This window comes from Cryptomeria japonica, chromosome 2 (genome assembly GCF_030272615.1).
Source record: "Cryptomeria japonica chromosome 2, Sugi_1.0, whole genome shotgun sequence".
Classification (NCBI taxonomy): Eukaryota; Viridiplantae; Streptophyta; class Pinopsida; order Cupressales; family Cupressaceae; genus Cryptomeria; species Cryptomeria japonica.
Genome location: NC_081406.1, coordinates 201,098,321 through 201,114,135, shown reverse-complemented (window position 1 = coordinate 201,114,135; position 15,815 = coordinate 201,098,321). Strand labels below are relative to the sequence as shown.

Below are 15,815 nucleotides of genomic sequence, written 5' to 3'. Positions count from 1 at the left end.
GCCTGTACCTGTCCGTACAAAGGCTTCAACAAGTTGGCACATGTATAAAAACCATGTTCAAATCATTGTATGTGCAATTCATGTTGGAAAACTAAGAGAAATACTTGTTTGTGCTTGTATTTTGTGAGTTTTTAACTAGTTTTCTGCACTTTTTAGAGTACAGTCCGTACCATGGCTCCATGAGTCCGTACTGATCCTGTTTTTGGTTGATGTGATCTCCTTTGATGTTTTAGTAGTGATTGGAACAAGTTTTATTTGAAGTATTCTTGAGAAAGGCATTGTTTTGTGGTTCCAATGGAAGATCATTCATGGTCCAACTGATTTCTTCAAAGTCTCTTCATCCATGGCTTTGAGGAAATTTGTTGGATCCTCTGTACATACTGTACCATACATCTATTTCCCTTTCCTATCAATGCACAAGTGTTTGTAAACCCATGGCAAGTGTGTGAAGTGAGCAACTTGGCTTGGGTATTCTTAAAATTGTTTGAATGGTACTTTGTTGTTCATAGCACTGTACTTTGATATGTTGAAGAAGGATTAAGTTGGCAAGAGTCTTAATTATATTTTACCATCCTTGTCTCTCTCATGACTTGGTTGGATGCAAGAAGCAAAGGTGTAAAACAGACTGCAAAACAGTGAGTCACTGTTTCATTGCTAGATCCCCATTGCCAACCTCTCTAAATGGATAGTAAGGAATGATGTAATTCCTCTTTTATGCAAAATGGAAATGTATTTGCAAGTGGTTTCAATGTGAAGAAGACAAATTACACATTTTGATTGTAAAGGACCTAAATAAGGATCCTAAAACAGTGTATTCTTTGTCACAGTCACATAATGTTGTTATGATTTGTGTCATCCTTTAAGTGTTCAAACCTTCAAGATCTTTGAAGAAGTTATATACACTATTCTATCATGCCATTAATACCTTCTTGCAGGCCAGGGACAGAGTGAAGAAGCAGATCAAAACAGAGAAAGAAAGTTGTCACAGTTTTAAGACTGTAAAAGTGCAGTAAGGCGGGTAAGAGACCAACAGTCATGAAAAAGACCCTTTCCTACTTGTTTGCAGGTTACTCCAACTGTTGTCAAGACATTGTTGCATTCATATGTGATATACTTTCATTGTACTTGCTTTATTAATGTTAACAAAGTATACAAAACCTTGAAAACATCGCTGTCCCAGTCTTTAGACTGTTATTTCTGAGTAAATGCAGCAGTATGGTATCTATTTGATAAAATGACAATATTAGAAGATGAAATCCTTGGAAGTGTTTGGTATATGTTGTAGCAAGGTTTGAAGCATTTAAATTGGTCTACTATCATGAGGAAGACTTGTAAATTGCAAACCCTCACTAGAAACCTCAAAAACCCTTGAAAATTGCATATTTTGTGGGACAGTCCTCAAACAGTCCGTACAGTACTTGCCATAGCAAAAATCCTTGAGCTTTCATCATCAAATGACCACATCTCCAGGGGTTTGTCATGAAGTTTAGCAGGTTGAGCAGGGTGAACAAATTTCATTAAAAACTAGGGCTAATTCTAGTAGCCTTTTTGGAGCAAATTTGACCATTTCATGAAATCGGTAAGGAAGGAGGAGCAATTGATTGTTTCAAACCATCAAAATGGATAAGTTAAGCCCTGAGACACCCTACTACAATATCCACAGCATTGCATTGAGTCATTTGATCAAAATGACCATTTGAACCTAGAAAGTTGCTTTGAGTAACCCAACGTTCTTTGCATCCAATTTAGAAATTTTCATTCTTGAAAGGTGAAGGACAGTCATCATACTTTGCAGACCTGTCCAGATGCTCAATCAACAGATTAATATGATTGAAAACCTTAAAGGTGCAATTAAGGTTAGGTAAACCATGGTTCTCCAACAGTTACCCATTCCTGGAAGAGAGGAGATTCAGCCAATTGGACAACCAAACTTGTTCATTTTTTGTGACACTCAAGAGGACCTCATTTCAGACTTGAATGCCTTAGCATGGAAGGTAAGGAGGAGTGATGTCCAATACAATAGGGTGCAAGCAGTGTTGAATAGAGAGGAGGAGATAGGAGAAAGGTTTAGAAGAATCCCATTTGTGCCTAGGGATTGATTTGAGAAGCACATTGAGAACAAAAGCCCACCAACCTCAAAGAAGACCAACTTCTATTTTACCTCCTCATCACTCATGACTGTCCAAACTTTTCCAAATCCACCAAAAACAAGGAGATGATTGTCCGAACTCTTCCCAAGTCATAAAACAGATTAAGGCAAATTGAAGGATGATTGTCCAAGAACATTCCAAGTCCACGGGCAAACAAATTGACACGAAGCATACCAAGGCATGGAAGAAAGATTAAAGCATAAACAAAGGTTGGTTGGATTTCATCCAAGTCTATCATGCCAGGTAGAAATAAATTTGGCAAGACAAGCACATGAATCAAATTCATCTCCAAATTCAAGGCACCTAAAAGAGTCTCCAGGCATCAAGAAACAAAAGTCTTCAGACTTGGCGAAAGTATGGAAAGAAATTCCAGATTTCTTGAAGGATTTCATTTCTGAAGAGTCAAAGACAAGCTCCCACACGGAACATAAATTGGCGGCAAGAAGAGTATTCCAGACAAATTTCAATACTTAAGCAAATTTTTCGGCACAAATTGGGGAATTCAAGTCAACATGTCTAGGTTCATTGAACACACTGCCTCTCGGCAGAAGAAGGGGGTGCAATCCTAAAAAATAGCATCTTGTGCCACTTGTCTCCCATCCAACGGATATTTGACCTATTTTTGGAAACTTTGATTAGGGTTAGATTGTTTTAATCTCAGCCATTAATTGGAAATCAATCCTAGCCATTGAATTGTAATTGGGGAGCCTATAAATTGAGCTCAACCCCTCATTTGTAAATCATGGGAGCATGTTGCAAAACATGTTGAGATAAGCAATTGTTGCTTAGGATTGCCAAAATAATAAGTAATGCATTGTTCGAATTAATGGTGATTATTTCCTTTATTTTGGAGTACGCGTGGTTCTTATCCCTCATCATAGTTTAGATTTTATTTCATGTATGTTAGATGAACGAAGCATTTGATAGTTTAGATTGGTGAAACTTTTTGCTCATACTTTTGTTGGATGGATGATTTTCATTCAATGTGTAAAGTTAGCCTGAGATTTTGGTGTGGATGCTTAACTTCTACTTTGAGTAATATTGTTCAATTGTTGGTATTATTCACAAGTGTGAAAATCTTGAGCACAACCTTAGAAGATTGCACACGCTTTGCGTAGTTGTCCTAAGTGTGCCGAAACAAAGTGTTGTTATTAGTTTCACCCAGTCTTTACCATCTCCTGAATTCTTAGGAATAGATTAGAATTTTTTAACCCTTGTCTCCTTTTTAGTTTTCTACAAAAGCATGATCCAAAACTCAAACAAAATCTCCATTGTGAATAGAACAAGCCAAGCGTAAGTCCTCGTATTTCAGCATACATAACCAAGGTAGCTATCCAACATAAAGTCGCCTGTTCGCACATATAAACCTTGGAGTCGCCTTGTGGTCTTTCTCGCAATCTTGGCACAAGTAGTGATTTTGTTCAGGAAAGGATAGAGTATCCTTGGATATTTTATTCTAATGTTCGGTATATGATAAAACGTACACCAACAATACCATTCAAAGACAAGACTGAGAAGCAACCAAAAAGAAGAGAGCCAATACACTAAAATTAAAGATAAACAAATTTAGCAGATACCTGCATAGCACCCCCTTTCATAGAAGAAATGAAACCTGGAAAGACCATCATTAGTGGTTTTGAAGACCCTAGTTTTACTAAGGTTGAGCACAAGCTAACAAAGATCACAAAACTTAGAAAGTGCGTAAAGTTGTCTCTACAAGTAGCCAAGAGAATGAGAGAGGACATCATCAACAAAGAGTAAAGGATTAGTAGACTTCATGGTGAAATGTGACATAGTTCAAAGCACACATTTGTGCAAGATGCAAGCATCAAATAAGAGAAAAATGAAGAAAATCAAAGGTTTCTATGCCATAGTGTGAAACCATTAATTTTTCCATGCAGCAGTTTTAAAATAGCGTCAAGAATTGCAAAACTATCAACACAATTTTGAAATAGCCACAACAAATTGTAAAGCTATCTAGGCAGTTTCATCAATGCATGAAGCAAGGGTTCCACATGTTTAAAACAATCTGTAACACCTAGAAATGCTTTCAATTTCCTTTCTGTCCAACTTTTGGTGTATCCTGAGATTCCTTAAAGATCTGGGAAGCACACTAGACCATTGTAAACACCCAAAAAGCAACATAGAAGAAATTGTAAGTAAATTCTATAAGAATCCATCGATTACAAGTGAAAAATAGACCAAATTAAAAAAAAATTGGGTTGGAAGAGTGTAAGAGATTGGTGTGTAATTTTAGGAGTTGAACTTAGTTGTTTTGGGTTGGTTGTGCCCAAGAGGCCTATTGTGACCTTTTCACACATTGCCCCATAGCTAACGGGGACCCCTTCTTTTTTGTCTTTCTGTGTGGTTAGGTTAGGGTTTTGGTTGCTTAGTGGGCAATTTTGTGTTTCCCGTGCCCGAGTCTCGGAGTTTTGATCATGCCTAGTGTCGTCTAGGGTTTTTGAAGTTATAGGATCAAGTTGGAAAAGTTGATATTTTAATGATCCTAAATCTTGTCTAAGAGTTGACCTTTCGAGCATTAACGTGTTTTTTAAACACGCACATCAGTGATTTTAAAGTGCCAAGGTATTCGCAGACCTTTTGGAGTTATTTTCTCGCTCCTAAGATATTATTTAAATTGATTTCGTACTTAATTCCAATATTTTCCTAGCGTTTTGCTCATATTTTTGGAAAATTTGCCTAAGTCCAGTTTAAATTTGAAGTTTCTAAGTGATTTTGAGTGGTTAAAATGATAAAATCCCAAGGGAAATCCATTTTCCAGGGGTTAGAGGGTCAAATTCCATGCTAGAGGTGTTTTTCCCCTCACATTCCAGACTACCAAACCCATTCCCCCACTCAAAATCCACACTACACATGGGTTTCCCCTGAAATCCATACTGGCTGCTATTTTCCCCCCACTGTTTATCCATACCTGGATCAATTTTCCCCTGGAAGTGCTAAAATTTGGCTAAAATTTGGCTAAGTGTCAGGATTTATCCAGACTACCATCGATTTTCCACCAGGAGTGCAGACTAAGGTGCGCACAAAGATAAGGAGGATTCCATGCCTAGGTCGATTTTCCACCAGGATTTTTGTGACAACTAAGTGCGGATTTTTGTCTGGATTTTCATCCAGACAGAGGTCGATTTTCCCCTGAGAGCATTTTGTAAGGATTTTTGTTCGGATTTTCATCCAGACAGAGATCGATTTTCCATTGGGAGTATTTTGAAAAGTTTTAAGTCCGGATTTTCATTCAGACTGAGGTCGAAATTCCACCAGGGAGGTTTTTTCCAAGTTAAGTGAGTTCAGAGTGTGGATTTTTCAATCCAGACTGCCATCGATTTTCCCCTGGGGAGTTTTTTGTGCAATTTTGATGAATTTATGTATGGATTTTTGTCCAAACTAGGGTCAAATTTCCCTTATGGCGCAAATTTTGACACAAATGATTTTTGAAGGGATTTTTCAATCGCAACCCAAGTCAATTTTCCCTTGGAGGCTTAATTTTGATTTTAATTGAATTATTTTAATAAATTAGCCCCATTTAATTGCTTTTCAACAATGATTAACGATTATTTAAAATTTTAAAAGCAAAATTTAATAACTTGCAATAATCATTTAATATTTGAACCTTCTAGAAGCAAGTTAGGCTTTCACCAAGCAAGTATTTAAGAAAGTGTTTTATCCCACATTGCTTGTGTGTTGAAAGTGAGAGGTAAAAGCAAGTATAAGAGAGGAGCCTTAGCATTATTTTATTATTAAATCTGCCAGGTGTCTCCATAAAAGCGATTTTTTTTCTCCAAGTTGGGCGAATTTTAGCAAGTGATTGAAGTGAAGTGTTGAGTTGAGGATGTTTTCCTCTTCTATTTTTTTTTCCAGCTTGCTGATCTATTCCCCTTGCTGCCATTAAAGACCAATTCCAGAATTTTGATTTTTGCTAGGTTTGGCGATTTTTCCAAATTTGCCATTTTTTGGTGAAAATTGGCGATTTTGTGTGGAGACTTGGGCGATATTTTCCTCCATTTTTTGCCTATTGTCCAGACCTCCATTGTTGCAAATCAGGGCTGCCATTGACAGCATTTTTAGAATTTTAGTATGGCGCCATAGTTGGGAAAATTTTGATTTTGCTTGGAGATGTGTTTTGTGCCACATTTTGGTGATTTTTCATCCATGCTGGGTGGCTGCCATCATTTCCAACTCGCTGATTCACTCGAGATCTGAGGTTTGCTTCAGATTTGACCTCCATTAATGGCTGCCATAAACTTTCAAATTTCAAATTTCATTGCTCGGCCAATTCCATCTAAGGCGATTTGCATTTGGAGGTATTTTGTGGAGTTTTATGCGAATTTTCAGAACCATCTTATCGCTGTTGCAGGTCTGAAAACTCCATTGTTAGGCGGTTGTCCTCAGAAATTTTCATTTCCAACCACCTAACCATTTTGGCGATTTTGCTTGGAGCTGATTCCTTGGCCATTTTTCATCATTTTCAGGGATTTTTAACTACTTTGCAAAGTGCTGGTAAGTCTGAAGTAATCAATTTTCAGACTTGTCCTCAAAAATTAAATTTTTACCAGCCACACTTACATTCATGAATATAATTGTTTTCATCATTAGAACTGATTTTTATCGAGTTTATGCACATTTTTTAAGATTACAACATGTTTTAAAAGCCTGATTTTTCAGGTTGTCTTCAAAATTGTTGACCTCCATTGTTGACTGCGGAAGGTGTCTCCAAACATTCATTGTGTGAAAACACAACCTTTCACACCTTTCCTTAGTCATCATTTATCTGGTATACTCCTTTGCATTTTAGCTTGCATATTTTCTAAGCATAAGGAGGTATCGATGAATTTTATGAAAGGTTTCCATGCCTTAGTGTTGTCACACTTTGAACTTAATTGCTAAAATTTACCAAGTGTATGATTATTTTCCTGACTCCATGCTGTAAATTGGCTAAATCTTTAGAAAGTCAGGAATTTTATTAAGAACATTATTTATTTTCCTAAGTCTAACTTCGAGCTTCGTACAGGTGCGATGTCAAAGTTTGGATACAAGGAAAGGAAAGAATTATTGAAGATGTTGGAGACTGGATTTTATCCAAAACTTAAAATTTCATCCAGATGGAAGGACATCACAGATACAAACATGCATTTCCTAGACTTCGACCAGATGCAGCATCGGATGTTCGGAGTCGGAGATCAAGTTCCTTCCCCAACCTATGCGAACATTATGAAGAGTGGCATTTTCCATGCCGTTGGATTTCCACAGTCCATACAGTGCAGTGAGCTTATCCTGGAGTGTGCACGATGTTACGATCCGCTCACAAGAATGATCAAGACTCCTAAGGGCATTGTCATCGCCTACCTTGTTGAAGATGCTATTGCAGAGGTGTTCGGAATTCCACGCGGAACGGACATGAAGGATGTGACCAAAGAGGATTATGCAGAAAGATACACGAAGAAGATGGGTGTATGCAAGAATTTAATTAACAAAAAGTGGATGATTGAGCCTAGGTCTCATCATTCCAAGGCTCCCAAGACACTCATGTGCATAGATTTTGAGGAGGAATATAGTGATTTGATATTCCTACTCAACAGAGTGATGGGGATGCCACAGGGAGCAATATTCGATGGATGGATGTTCTACTTCATCCAGGATTGTCTTAGAGGAACACTAATAAATTGGTCCAAGATTATAAATGACAATCTGGATTTTCAGCTGAGGAATGTAGAACGGTCCAAGTCATTCGCCATGACTTCTTACTTGGTGTACCTGCTTGCACGATTTGTTTCATAGAGAGGATTAATATGCAAAGGTGAAGTCGAGAATGGGCAAGGACAGTTCAAGAGTCATGAGTGCTACCCCCAGCTGAGCATGTATAGAATTGAAGACTATAAGAGAGTGAATGGTGCATTCACTATGTACATCACACGGATGTTGCAAGGCAGAATCCACAGAAGATTGTCCAAGGAGGCAACAGAGTTAATAGAAAAGTATGGATCATGGAATATACAGTTTCCCACTTTCACATACCTCAGGATTCATGGGTTTCAATCTAAACCCTATAGACTTCCTCGGTATCCCACCGACAAAATGATATTGTTGGAAGTGGTGAGAAAGCTTCTAGAGTTCGATGTTATTCAGAGAGAAGCACAAGACAGGTATGACGTTCCCTATTTTAGTTGGGAAGACATCAGAGGTTTGCCAATCCGCCATAGCCGCCAGCACTGTGAGTGAGGAGCTTGCATCCTATCGATTTGCTACATATAAGATGAGAGAAAGATTCGATCCAGACAAGAAGGTTGGAAGGATCAAGGGAGAGAAGTTCACTCACAAAATTGACATAGAAGATTATTGGGCTAACCTAATGGATGAGCTAGCAGTGAAGAGAAGAATGTGGTCCAGAATGTCAGTGGATTTCATGAGGAAGTGTGGACTTTTCCTCATTCCTAATCAGGTATTAGATGATAGAGATCATACACATCCACAGTATGAGAGTGAAATGAAGAAGACAATCTTATTGCCTAATTGGTCAGAGTCAGAAGAGATTGATCTGAATGTATTGATGAGAGAGGTCTTGAATTTCCCCCACATATGGGTAGACATACAGATGAATAAGTTAGCTGACATGGGTGTTCCCTTCACTTAGGAAAGGATGAAGTCGAAAGAGTCTACTTCCGAGGATGATCAGAAGACTATTAGTGATGTCAGGATTCATGCAAACGAAGAGAGTCAAGCTCCCAAGAGAAGGAAGAACACGCCAGGAGAAGTCAAGGCCAGAGGGAAGAAGATTGAGGAGGTGAAGAAGAAACAGAAGACTATCACTCCACTTATCATTCCTTCACGCCCTCCCAGTGTCTCATCAATTGAAGTAATTTAAGTAACAGAGAAGAACAAGGAGACTCAGCAATGTTCCAACACAATGATACTACCAAAGAATATTCAGGAATTCCATGCCACGGCGACATCTGCACCTCCTGATGAGAATAATGATCAGTCGGAATCCCCTATTGTCCTTTTGGAAGTTAGCTTGGGAAATGAGGTATATGATTGGACCAGGAGTAACCCTGATGATAATGATGATGTTATTTCGGCATTGAAAGGACTTGATCGAGAAATATGTCTTGGTGATGGTATGGAGATGGCCGCTATTCCTGAATGGCTGATGAGAAGTATGGAGAAAAGTAAACAAATGATAGAGGTACAACCTATTGATGATATTGATGACTACCTAGCTAGGAGTGCTAAGGAGAAGAAGCCCAAGAGAGCGGAGATTTTGTTGCACATAGCTAGAGATGACACAAGAATGCAGATTGCGTAGATTGATGTTCTAAAGTAGGCGTGACAGTGGACATTGCTACTCCTATGGATTTCCAAATCACTTCAGTTGCCCTTGGTGAAAACCTTCAGGCAATTGATGCAAGGTTAGATAGAGAGGTTGCGGAGAAATAAAGGTACAGAGAAGAGAATATCAGACTTAGAGAGTATATTGCAGGGACAAGGCGTGGAAATCCCACCCTTATTTCCCCTATTGCAGTTGACCATGAAATACATTCACACTGTGAGGCAGTGAGAGGTGCACTCTCGGAGGTGGAAAAGTGGATTGAGAGCACAAGAAAGTAGACAGATGATTTCCTTACTTAGTTTGTCCATGCATATGATAGGACAACAGGGCTCATATTCAGAATCCAGTATTTGGGAGGAGTTTGGGAAGAATTCCGGCCTATTCAAGAGAAGACTACTCCATGTCTCCAGGCTTTGAAGAAGGTTCCTAATTCCACCTTGGTTAGCGAGAACATTGTGCATAGTGGAGATAGATACGATTTCCATGGCTGGTATTGTTCACTAGCCGTGAAGAAATCAACTTATGAGAACGACCAATCGAGTTGTATGGAGATGGAAGGATTAATTCAAGACATTCAAATGAAGATCCTTGCCTCGATTGAGGAATTATTGGGTGTTGATGTTAGTGATGCTAGTGGTTTACACTTAGCCGAATTAAGAGACAAGATGAAATTTATGTATTTTTGTCAGTTGGACTCTTTGCAGAAGAGTCAGATAGATGACTTGGTCTCTTTGTTGATTCATGTTCATAGTTCGCAGAATTAAATGCCAGAATGGGAGAACACTTTGAATGCTTGCTCGGATTCACTGGACGTGATTGATTTACAGCAAGATACCTTGCCTAGCATTTCCAAGAGTTAGATTCAGTATTGGCTAGATTCTTGGAGTATGCTAGGAGAGAGAGAGATGCAGGGAGGAATCTTCTAGAAGATTCCCTATATGATGACTAGGTATCTTTTCATTGGGCCATATGTTGGTGGTGCCATTTTTTATGTAACCCTAATTAGGGTAATTCTAGGGTTTTGTTGGCATGATCTCAGTCGTTGATCTTAGATCAATCTGGGCCATTCATTTCTTTTGAGGCTTTATATATGCCTCCTTGTCTCCCACTTGTAAGGGAGAGTTTTTGTAGAATTGTTGGTATATGTTGCAGCTATTGAATCCTAATCATTGTTCAATTGTTGGTGATTTTGCTCTTCAAGTGTTGTATTTGCATTCATGGTTCTCAATTCCTCCAAGTTAGATTAGAATTTATTTTCATGTATGTTAGATTGAGTGGAAGATTTGTTGAATTCATTTGTGTGGAATCCTTAATCCATACCACTAGCCTCTTGTCGCTGGTAAGTGCGCCTTGTGTGGTCAACTGGAATTTAAGTAAGCATAACTTCAACTATTACGCGTCCGTTGACAAGCATCAACTTGAATGGTGTCAACGTTTGATGGTGGTAGCCTGAAAATCTTTAAATACACCTTAGACGATTGCACTAAGCTTGTGTCAATACCTGATTGTGAGACCTGACCTGGTTTGATTCCACTAAATCCATTCATCATTTCCTACATTCCTAGGTTTAGATTTCCTGAACCCTATTCCTTTTGTCCCCTTTTTAGTAAGAAGTAAATCCAGAGCCATATTGATAAATCTTAAGTTGTCAACACACCTATTCCACATCATTCATGATAATCCAAACATTTGCGTAAGTCCCCAAGTGAACATAGCAATTCACATCGAGCATTGAGTTACTCACTCGTCAAGACCTGACATGTAGAAACCTTGGAATCATTTTAGTTGATCTCATTCTTAGCATCTGAGGTGATTTTGTTAAAGAGAGGGTAAATTACCTTGGTATTTTATTCTGATATGTTTTGTGCATAAAAAACACATCAACAAGGCCTAAATTGAATTTGTCATTGAAAATAGTGGATAAAATAAGTGACATCATTTTGTTGGAGTTCTCCCAGAAATTGGGTTCTCCAAAGTAAAATCCTTGTATCTTCTTTTGTGATGGTTGTTGCTCTCATTTTTCGTTTCAGGTTTTTCATATTTGATTGCCAAAGTGCATAGCATTAATTTCCTTCACATAGATCTGTATGTTGATGACTATCGTATGGTTACTATGGTATAACCATCTTTGTTTACAAATCAGTATTTGAAACTCAATTTCAAGCATCTCACAATCAATCACTTTGCTCGAGCAAGGCTTCAAAATAGCTCTTTGGATATCACTTGTAGAAAAGATGTGATGGGCGGGGATAAAGGACTCTCTAAGGGTAGTATGATGAGGGATATTATAGAGAATTGGCATAGGCAATATGAACAGTGGGGCAGTTCCTTGGGAGGAAGGTATTCCAGAATATCTGAGGGGAGTGAGAAGGGCAACAAAGAGTGTCATTCACCTCAACACAAGAAACGTGTTTACTACACCTAAGGAGGTGACAAATGACAATAGTCCCTAAGGGTGGTAAAAGTGGAGGGAAGGTCATGGACAAGGTTAGAACAAAGTCTCGAATGCATGGCTTTACACTAATCGTCAAACCAACAATTTGAAGCAAACAAGATGACGACAAGCTTGAGTGGAGTGATAGACCATGTGGGAGAAAGAGTCAAAGCCAGCCTCCCAAAAATCATTAGAAGGAAACTCAAACAAGGCAGCAGCACTGAAGGGAGGAGGGGAGTAGACGTTGGACATAAGGTAGGATGACCAAACTGCTGCTGTGTTTCCTATATTAAAGTCTGCTTTTTTATTTATTTATGGAATTTCACTGTAAAAGATAAATTAAGGACCCACCTCCTAATAGCGTGTCGCAACATCAAGAAACAAACAGAGCCTGTAATTAAAAGGCCAGTTACAATACTTGATTGTTTCTACAAGATCCGGCTGGCACTGTGACTATTTTGCAATATGAGCCACATTCTCCTTCCCACAATTTACTCCCACTACCAAAGAGCTATCAAAGAAAATCTCAAGCACGAAAACAAGAAAAGCAGAAAAGACAATTAAGAATTTAAGATTATAAAACATAAACAGTGGAGATACTACAGAGAAACCACAACATCTTTTATTATATTACCTTAAGGAGAAATGGATACAAGGAAACAATATACCTTTGAATCGTTGACACCAATGTTGATATAGTCTCAAGTTGCTTGCTTTGATCCTGGATGAGACTAGATTGATCTGGTTTGGTTAATGAATTAGGCAAAGGCGCTGTGCCAGTTGATGGACTGTTAACATTAGATGGTGCCATTGAATTTGTAACACTTCCTGGTGATGCAACTCCACTTGCAGAGGGTTGCTTAGAATGAGAATTAGATTTGCGTCTGCCAAATGACATGGATTGCTGAGCCTGTTGATGTTGTGAATCAATCTGAATTGAACTGACCGAAGTAGCTGTGGTCAATACAGTTGATAGTCCAACTGATTTCTCCTTCTGTTGTCCTACAGATGCTGCCATATTGTTACATGGACCAAGGGAGACATTGGTAACAGTTGTGGATATCAGAGGTTGTGACAAGTCCCCCAGTTTTGTCAATGGCTGAGATTGCAGTACCCTGGGACTTTGTACCAATTTCTTTTTCATTAACTCATCCCTTTTTTGATCCTTTTCACCTGCTTGACCAAGAGACTGCCATTGAAAAGATGACTTACTGTATGGTTGCTGTGGAAAGCGTTGAGATGAAATTTGTGTCGAACATGACTGGTCATTATCTAGTTCCATCAAATGTTGTGTCTCTTTACTTCTAGCAAATTCTTGGCTTTCTCTTTCAATACCAATCTGGCCCCGCTCAAATTCTAGGTGTTCTTCTTTCACCTTAAATACTGCTGTACTCCTTGGGTCTATATAAGATGAAGGCTTGGGGTCTTGTGCAGACATTTCACTACCTGTAGCTAGCTGATCATCATCTGTTGTGACCTGTTGAGACAGCCTATGAACAGACATGTCAGAAATATACATGGATTCATTATTTTGATTTTGTTGCATAACCATATCCTTTCTTTGTTGATCCCTGGTAGGTTTTGTATCAAAATTTGGCCCCACATTCTGCTGTTGAAATTTGTCCATACAAATCTGCTCTTGCTTTGGCTTTTTCAAATCTGGCTTGTTTGCTGGAGCTAAATCTCGTTCCCTCTTACCCGGCATGTGTGTGTACATATGTCTAGCATCTACAGAGTTGGTCCAATCTTGAATAGGAGGTGATGCAAGGCTCACAGAAGTGACTGGTGGAGATAGGTTTACCGGACCAGGTAAAATTCTAGGGCGATTAAGACCACTTTGCATCGATAATGAATTTGATGGTCCTTGTACTCCAAGTCTGGACAGCTCTTGTCTGGATTCTATATGAGATTGAGTTCTTGATCGAGTGGCTATACTGCTAGAAATATCAGCTGTAGTAGGAGCAGAATTCTCTTGACTGCAAGAAATGCCAGAATCTTCAAATCCAGAAGCTGCTCCGGCAATTCTTGTCTGAACTATTGCCCTCTCAATGTTTCCTTCAATAGAAACTTTTTTGCCATGAGAAAGATTGTTAGACATCTCCTTGACCAAAGGAAAACCTCCTCTCTGTTTTCTTTCACGTCGTGACAAAGGCAATTCCAAGTTGAGCTTCAAAACAAAAACACAAACACAAAATAATTATTAACTATGTAATAGTCAGTCTTCAAGAAACCAAGGCCCATTAAGAGCCATTTATGACTGGCAGATTATGACTACTGCTACTGGAATATTTCTAGGTATATATGACTGCAGAATACACCATGGCATTAGAAGCTATAAAATATTGGACAGAATAAATATCATCAAGCTTTCAACAAGAAAAAAACTGAAGCAATATTTTACCTTGTTTGAATTGGAGTTCTCACATAGCCTCTCCAGCATTGGAGCAGGATCCAAACAAAGTTTTGGTTGCACGGCCTTCAATATTCGTGACTCAATTTCCTACAAGCATATAGCAAGGTTAAACAACAATAGGGATTTCCTAAGTGCCACACCTTTAAATTTGATCCAAATATCAAAAAAGTTTAAGAACTAACCATAAGATCACTGTAGGCCCAAGACTCTGCCATAGAAGAAATATCCTTTACAATATTCTCCATAGTAGGGCGCAGAAGAACTTTATGAACTACTGGAAATCCTTCTCCTGAAGAGACCAAATCACCTGAAGTTGGCGAACCTTTGCGATAATCCCGGACCTAAACAAACAGAAACATTTTGTTTCAAACTAATGAAACTATATGGAAATCATTTTTCTTATAGCAGCATAATCAAACATAGCAGATATGGTAAACAAAGTCATTAACACACAATAGACATGGTACAAATGCAGTTATTGCCAGGCTGCTGCCGCACTCAAAGCCCAAAATCTAGAAAATACTCGTCGCATGGAGATGTAATTTCAGCACTCTTGATCCAAAAGTTAGCAAACCACTAAATTACATGAGACAGCTGATCTAAGCACATTTCAATTTTAAGTCCACCTAAGCTTGTATCTCAAAAATATATATCTTGCTAAATGATTCGAACAACCAATGACAATGCAGCAAATTCAGCATAATGATTCCCCCAAAAGACAACAGTTCAATACATAGTGCTTAAACATCTACACATTTGACTGGTTATACAAAGTTAATAACACAACCTCCTTTTTTTAATTTAAATTGTGGATAACAGTTCATATTTTAACATTTTTGAAGCAGTTAAAATCTGACAATGTTGTTATCATATTACAGAACTAGTATAGGCAGCTTAAATACAGGTGTTGGAGTACTGTAGGCAAAGTCACTGTGTTCGCCAAATTTTCGGCTTCGAATTCGATATCCGGTGAACTTGTAAAAACTGTATGAAATACGCTAAAATTCGTTAAAAATTTGCTGGATAAGGCAGAGGTTTTTACCGTCGGCGGATGACGACTTCACTAATGCAGTCGGCAGGTATTGGGGCCGCGAAAGGGCCGCAGGTTGACAGTATGCACGGCTGTTGGTAGGGTTTGTAGCGGCGGAAGACAGGATATAATTTTGTAATCTTGCCCGATACAATGCGAACTAAAATGCCCGATAAGATTGACCCATAACGAAAACATTTTAGTATAATGTTGTTGCCCAATATAATATAAATGTTAACTAATAAATTTTTAATTATTTATATTTAAAATTTGACAAATTAAAATTAAAATATATAAATATAATTAAACAGATTTAATATTGTTTATTATGATATTTTTTGGATATATTATTATATTTTTTTAAAAATCAAATTTATATAAAGCGAATTTAATGGCAATTTTTTTTTCAAATTTTTTCCTCCTGGCGAATTTCATCCGAATTTCAT

General features: G+C 38.2%; 1 protein-coding gene across 5 annotated transcripts in view; it reads right to left on the bottom strand.

Annotated features, from left to right (window-relative positions):
• Positions 1-15,815, bottom strand: part of LOC131046295 (protein PHYTOCHROME-DEPENDENT LATE-FLOWERING) — a 125,179-nt gene that overhangs the window by 9,406 nt on the left and 99,958 nt on the right. For all 5 annotated transcript variants that reach the window (XM_057980001.2, XM_057980003.2, XM_057980000.2 and 2 more), the window contains 3 exons: positions 14,522-14,680; positions 14,328-14,426; positions 12,595-14,093 (listed from right to left, as the gene is read on the bottom strand). In XM_057980001.2, the coding sequence (XP_057835984.1) occupies positions 12,595-14,093; positions 14,328-14,426; positions 14,522-14,680 (1,757 nt within the window). The remainder of the gene's footprint in view (positions 1-12,594; positions 14,094-14,327; positions 14,427-14,521; positions 14,681-15,815) is intronic.